This window comes from Gavialis gangeticus, unplaced genomic scaffold (assembly GCF_001723915.1).
Source record: "Gavialis gangeticus isolate Ggan-Ray unplaced genomic scaffold, GavGan_comp1, whole genome shotgun sequence".
NCBI classification, from domain to species: Eukaryota; Metazoa; Chordata; order Crocodylia; family Gavialidae; genus Gavialis; species Gavialis gangeticus.
The window spans coordinates 13,960,161-13,967,958 of NW_017729022.1; the positions used below are offsets into that span (position 1 = coordinate 13,960,161).

At 38.4% G+C, this 7,798-nt stretch overlaps 1 protein-coding gene across 1 annotated transcript in view; it reads left to right on the top strand.

Moving 5' to 3' along the window:
• TMEM117 (transmembrane protein 117) overlaps positions 1–7,556 on the top strand; it is a 511,337-nt gene extending 503,781 nt beyond the window's left edge. The window contains exon 8 of the mRNA XM_019514612.1: positions 5,073–7,556. Within this exon, the coding sequence (XP_019370157.1) occupies positions 5,073–5,713 (641 nt within the window). The 3' untranslated portion in view covers positions 5,714–7,556. The remainder of the gene's footprint in view (positions 1–5,072) is intronic.
• Positions 7,557–7,798: the final 242 nt, after the last annotated feature.

The following is a 7,798-nucleotide window of genomic DNA, read 5'->3' on the forward strand; positions in this document are numbered from 1 at the left end:
ATATAAAGCACTCAAAGATATCAGTGTAAGTGAGAATTTTATTCTTACTTATAAATAGGATAATTGAGACCAAAGAAGTTAAGGGCCATATTTTCTAAAGTGCTCCGCCTCTTTGGATGCTCAATTACCTGGGGCCTGACTTGTTGAGCATTCGCAATTCCATTTGACCTCAGTGGGGACAGCAGGGTCCTTGTGCTCACTTGGGGCCCAATATTAGGAGTTGTACATGCACAGCTAAAGTTGCCCCTAATGTCTCAGAGGCTGCTTTTCAAAATCTTCACTCCAGTGACTTGACCTGACCAGACAGAAAGTCACTGAGATTGCAGCCCAATTTCCTAGAGCACAATCTAACCCATCTCTGCATGAACATATACCTTTGTAGACCTTCTAAAAGTGAAAGTTTCATAAATATTTTCTTAAGCTCTCAAAAGTAGATACACTGCTAGAAAAGCAAGAAAGATATCCCTACTTCTTCAAGTATGAGAATAAATAAGAAGTTCCCCTCATTTTAAATGGAAAGTCTCTGTCCCCAGCAAACTATGATGTAAGGCAGTGGTGTTCATTTGATACTAACTGAAAGGACACATTTCACTTAAAATAAGGTATGCTACCTTTTGCTCTGCTGACTGCAAACATCATCAGTGGTGCAGACAAATCCCATGTAGGTCCTACCTAGTTTACCAAACTGGATTTTGCCCTATGACATCTAATCAAGTTTAGTGTTGTAACACTCCATGCTGCAACATCTATATCCTGCCTGAGGCCCCTAGTCTGATGCCATTAGTCATGATTGGATGTCTCTCTAGAAAGTGTTGTCTAGATTACCTAAAAATTATGGGCTTGATGCCTAAATTTTGGGGTCTAGTATATAGGAGGTCAGACTAAATTATCATGTTTTCCTCTTTTTCTTTATAATCTGGCACTTTTAATATAGCCCCACTGCATTCTCCATTTTTTTCTATTTTCAGTTGCCTCTTTTTGTTTCCCAGCCCAACTTTGTACTCACCTGTCTGTCAGCCTGATAGGAAGCAGTACAATGTTTCTAAAAGTGACAATCCTTCTTTTTCCTATGATTTCTAATGTCAACTGAGTCCCTTTGCAGAGCTGCCCATCTCGTTTCCACAGAAACAAAAAGCACTGCCAAACAACACTGGTTTTCTGTGTGTGAATAGAAAAAGTGTCCAGGGGGGAAGTTCCCCCAGACAGGCTGAAGAGGTGTTATTGGACCTTCTTACACCTGAAAGAGGCTTGGTCACATAGGGTGGATCTACATGTGCATTTACGCCAGCCTAAATTTACTGTGCAATAAGTTACTGCGCAGTAAGCAGGTATAGGCCAGCATCTACACATGCAAGTGTTAAAGCGTATTAATGCTTTAGTTAGTCCCAAGTCAGTCCACACACACAGTATTACTGCACAGTAAGGCATCTGCACATGCGTTACTGCTCAGTAACTAATCAGGCTTATATTTGATACCTGCATGATGCAGATATCAAATTTAAACTCAAGTCGCCATAAGTTGCCATATTTACTACTCACTATGGGCATGCACGTGTAGACGTGTGTCCGTACTGTCAGTAATTTTAGTTACTGCACAATAAATATGCACATGTAGATGCACCCACAGTGTGTGTGTGGAGACTGGGCGGGGTGGGGGAGGAGAGCAGTAGGATGGAGGTGTGATAACCACCAGTGACCTATTTCCAACTGTGAGAGTTGCATGAAAACCAAAGAAAAAATTGTAGACACAACCCAGCAGGAATTTTTAAGTTGGGAGTGAAAAACGGAGCAGAGCTTAGATGACAATTACCATGCAATAAAAACATTAATAGTCAGCTAACTTTAGCATTTAGGAATGCCAATGTAATTGCCATGCATGAGAGACATTTTTGATGCAATAAAACATGGTATCCTCCAAAACCTTTTCTCATAACTTTGCTTGTATGGTTATGTGTTGATTCTAGAATTTGCTTTTCTTGGTACCTTGTTTATTTGACATTTTTATTAATATTATTAATGTCTCAGGGCATGGGTGGATCTAGGATTTTGAAAAGGAGTGCAGATGATGTGGTGCATCATCGCATATAACACAACATATATATTCCTCCAGTTAAAAAGAAACTAGAGCTTTACTAATATGCTAGAGATGGAGGACTGTATTATTCAAGTTAAGATCAAAGCAAAAATATATCTTTGTTAGAATGTGCATTATTATACTTTACATATAAAATGATAGCAAATTAGATAAAAATAATCAAAAGGTATTGTTTCATTAGTCTTCTAGTCATTAGAACTAAAGTGCATCTCTTACTCATTTTCATAAAACAAAGTCAACTTTCTTAAGTGTCTTGACAGTTCATCCAACCCTTCATTGACAGTTCTTTCAACATTTGAGTTAATGTTCACCTGTTCTCAGAACTGGAGCTAAAAGCAGTTAGTGGGGCTGTGGAATCATTACCAGGAATAGTTAACAGATTAGCAAAATTGCAGAAGAAAGGACAGCTTGATTAATGGAATATAGAGACTCTTGTAAAGGAAAGAAAATTGTTAACACCTGTGAAGTGAAGAAAGATTAAATTGTAATGATCCATGAAGTCAATTGACCCTCCCCCCAACTCTGGCATTGGATAAATAGAAATGCCACTGCTCTTGCTGTACAGATGATTTTAAATTTGGGGTTGAGCAGGAATCAAAGGGGGGAGGGGTGCAACTGCACCTCTACACCCCCCCAACCCAGACGCACTCTTGCTTGGGGACCACTAAGGAGCTGAATAACAGAATTTTCTGCAGGTGAAAAACCAACAGAATATCAATAGCTTGAGAATGGAATTTACTAGGGGCTTATCCAGTTGCAAATGAAACCTACATTTCCTGCTGCATCTTTTCAGGTCATGTCACTTCTTGAGTAGCGGCTATACCACAAGAAAATTAGCACTCATGTTATTCAAAATGGCAACCAAGGTTAAAACATAAACATAAATACAAATATCAAAATACATGTTAGATTTATGACAGAATACAATTACACAGCCCTACAGTAGTTGTAAATGTTCCATTCTTTATCAGATCAATAAAGTAATGCATGCCTGAAATGCTGTGTTAGGTATGTACATGTGCATTAGGGCTGTGCGAAGCTTTGGTCCCTGATTCAATTCAACAGAGATCTGGCCCAATTTGGTGGCTGAATCTCTGAATCCAAATCAAATCAGAGGACCCTTTAATCTCTCCAAATCAAATCGGAACTCTCTGAATTGATTTGGAAAGATTCCAAGACTCAGACATAGAGACAGCTTTAAATGTTTTTTCTACATACCTCTAGGTAGCAGGCAGCTCATGAATGTTGCAGTGCTGGGGCACATGGAGCATCCCACAAGAGCATGAGGGGCTCCCCAGCATGCTTGGCAGCAGGCCTGGAAGTGGACCAGAAGCACTTCTGGTCCATTTTCAGGTCTGCTGGAGAGTGTGCGGGGGGGGGGGGCCCTGTGCCTCTTCAGCTCAGCAACTGGTGCCTCCTGGGTCTGGGGGGGGGCACCCAGGGTCCCCCCAAGGCTCATCACTGAGCCAGGGGGCTTGGGAAGGGCCTGCGTGCTCCCCGGTGAACCCAGAAGTGGAGCAGAAGTACTTCCGGTCCACTTCCGGGTTCGCCACCAAGCATGTGGGGGGCCCCCTACACTCCTGTGGGACACTCCATGCTCCCCAGCATTGCAGCATTCACAAGCCTGGTACCTCAAGGTATGTAGAAAAAACATTTAAAGCTGTGTCTATGTACAAGTCACTGATTCTCTGAATCAGCATCAAATCTTTGGATTCAGCGGAATCGAATCAGGGACAGCGATCCAAATCAACTAATTGAATCACTGTCCCCAATTCGGGCCAAATCTGAATCAAATAGGGCCCACTTCGCACACCCCTGATGTGTATATATATGTGTGTATGCACACACACATGTGCATGCACGCGCACACACACACACTTGCTAAACTTATGCTTATAATTTAATTCCAGAACAATACAATATTGTTGATTACTAAAAAGAAAACTGCTTAATGGGCGTGTCTACACATCACCCTATGTCACCATAGTAAAATGCTACATTGCCATATGACATGCTATGACAATGTAGTGATCATGTGAGTCTACACGTGACCAGGAACAACTTCAGTGTAGCAGCACAGTCCCCCATTTTAGCATGCCACTATGGCGAAGTAGCAGCTAAAACTAACCATGTGTTAAAAGGAAATACTAAAGCATGTTGCAGTAACATCACCAGAGGGCAACGTGTAGATGCGCCCAACATGTCTTACGTATAGAAACACAAAATGCAGTAAGTAATTATACTTAGCACCCCTAAAAAGGCTTCATCCATTCATATATGAACATGATGTCTTCTGATAACATTCTCCTTTGTCCAGGTGAGATCTTAGGATGTATAAAATGGAAAAGGTAAGGTGTAATTATACTGTAATGGCATTTTTACAAATAACATACAATTGGTGCTGTGGTACTCTGGATGCCATGTCTCAGAACTGCATCTCTCATATTGTTCCCTTCTGCCTATGTTAGGGCGTTACTGCAAGTGTATTAAATAAGTGTGGTCCATGCTATTAAAATAATGTAATTGTCAGTCTCTCAAAGCAGCTCACCTCCTCAGTGTCTTCAACCATCACCAGCATGTAAACAGTTCTATCAAATGTGGCCTTTTCAAGGAGAATTTTCATGCCACTATTTTTAAAGTCCTGAAGTGAGTGCTCTTTAAGTTTATTGATCTGCACCACATCACCTAATCATCTAATCAACAGGTCACCTACAAACTGCAGTGTGAATTCAATTGATATACTGCTGTGCTTTCATTACAAAATGATTTATTATGTGCCTAGATATGATTATGAAACAGTTGAAAATATTCAATCAAAAATCTGCTTCTGATGAGAATTTCAATATAACTTTGTTTTACGATTAATTGAACAAAAGAATTGTTTTTCTTAAAGTGGCATTTGGTGTATCAGTGTATGTATTATGGTACTTCTAAAAAAGAACATACCAGATGACATTATTTCCTTTTTTCAATACAGGTAAATGGTTTAACTATGGGATTATCTTTCTCGTTTTAATCCTGGACCTAAATATGTGGAAAAATCAAATATTTTACAAACCTCATGAATATGGTCAATATATCGGTCCTGGGCAGAAAATCTATACAGTGAAGGACTCAGAAAGCTTAAAGGATCTTAACAGAACTAAGTTATCCTGGGAATGGAGATCAAATAATACTAATCCTTTGACTAACAGGACCTATGCTGATGGAGACATGTTCTTGCATAGCAGATTCACGGGTGCTAGTCTTGATGTCAAATGCCTGGCCTTTATTCCATGTTTGATGGCCTTTGCTTTGTTTGGGTTCTTCATCTGGTTCTTTGGGCGATTTCAGAAGACCGATCAAGGCATGGAGAATCTGGACAAATCATACACAAGAATGAAAAGGAAGTCACCGTCAGATGTAGGAATGACACGAGAAAATACACAAGTCTTAGTGGAGGAACCTTCAAGTTTTGAAGAACCACATTTAGTATCCATAAAGTCAGACTTAAGTGAAATTGTCTTTAATTCTTCCCTCCTAACTTCTGAAAACCTGAACTTACAGTTTAGTGAACAAGACAGCCCACTACAACCAATACCAGAATCCTCTGTCCCTAAGAATAATCCTATGACTTAGAACGTATAGTCAGGAAAATAAGATATAAATAACCAATAATTGTAAGAGTTCAGTTTTGCCTTTTGTAAGATAAGGTTTACATAGTGTTTAGAATACATCACAAAGGTGCTCAACATGCTTTTTCTAGGAGTTTTGTTTTCTATTTGTATTATAGTACATGTGCCTACTATATATCTAACATTCCTTTATAGATTGCTTCTTAAAATTGCACAAGCTATTTATTAATTTGTTGACTATACTGTATAATAGTGCATTAGATGATTATTGCAGGTATAAAATTCTACCATGGTGGTGCCTTGAGATATTCAACTGTTTTTAACTCAACCCCGGAAGAGGTATAGCACAGTTCTTCTAACCTATTTTGCAAGGGTTTTTTTTTTTAGATACAGTTATTGAGAGTATTATTTAATGTTCTACAAACAGATAAGGCAGGCACAGTTATTCCAGAAGAAAAGTTCCTGATAAGATGTCACACTAAAAGGATGACTTTATTTACTCATCTATGGAGTCAGTGACTTTGATAGCTGGACTGCAGAGAAGCATGTTGATTGCCTTTTAATTTTTGCTGGCTGGCTGCCAACCACAAATACAGATTTATAAAGTAGTAACAGTAGAGCAATAACAGAGCATGGGTCACTACTTACAAAAATATGACTTTCTCCATCAGCAATTGCAATTAAGTGATAATGCCTAATTATGTTTTTCATAATTAAAGATAAACTGCTCCTTGATTAAAAATCCTGCTCTTCACCTTTTAGAAGCAAAGGTTAAAATGCACAGTTGAAGCAACAGTCCCATTTCCCATCATCAAGACAAACCCATGCAACACCAAAGAACCAATGTAATGATTACAGTGAAGAATACAAAGCTGGTAGTCTCATGTGTTTGTGCAATTTTTGTGTAGTTACTGCTTGGGATACAGTAAATTAGGAACTGTGCAAGGCCTTCTGGCAGATTTACTAAAGGACTGGTGGGGGGAGGGGTCAACGTAAAATAGATTAGCAAGTGGATTGTCCTGTATCTGCTTTTTCCTTTCAAGAATTCTCTGTTAATAAATAATGGAAAGCAGAAGCAAACACATGAAGCAATTGTTTTTTTTTCTGAATTTCTGAAGGGTACTTGGAGTCTGAATCCCTCTGCTACTGACTCAGACTATACACACTAAAACACTGCAAATCTAAAACACCAGAAAGGCTCTGACTTGCCTTTAATTCTCTAAATTGTTGTTCCAAGTTACTAAAAAAATGAGTCATTTTTAAGCCTGAATTATTTTCCTGTCATTTACTGATGTCACTGTATTTTGTCTTTGTGATCTTTTTTATCTCAGTAGTTTGATCTATCTGCTTTTAAGTTTTCTGAATACTGAATTTAGCATGCATAATAAAACTATGCATTTATTATTTGTCACTTGAGAGCCAATTTTAATAAGCATAATTCAACAGTTATTTATCATGGCAGGAACCTATCTTCCATTATTATTCTTCCTTTCTTAACATTTCATCCATGGTTTGTCCTATTTAGATTCATAAATAGTTCTGACATTACAAATATAGACATCAGAATCACTGTAAAATCAAAAGCAACCATTTTCCCTATGAAACATTTAATATTTTATCAAGAGAAGGCTTCCTTTTTAATCAGGTTGGATTGTTATCCATCAGAAATTATAGCTAAAAATAATTCTATTATTAGTGCAGCCTATAAATTGTAAGTGTATCTATTTAAGAAACATATCCAAAGTCAAACACATTAGCTTTTTACTTTACTATTTTGAAGGTGATTGTATTGATGCTTTAGTTCCAATCAAGATTTGTTGTGGACAAATAAAAACATTTGGGAAGCAGCTAGGCTGGATGGCTAATTGATTTTGCAAACACATGCTCTTCTATGTGGCTTGGAAGAAATGCCTCAAAATGCCAAGTCCCTGCTGTGATTTTTTTCTTTGTGTGGGAGTGGTCAAGTCCATTAATATATAAGCTGTAAATTGAAAGACTTACTTGAGCCTTGCTGCCTGCATGATTACATGACTCTAAAGCAGCTGTCACTTGCTTCAGCAACTGATCCACAGCTAAAATAATTGTGTGA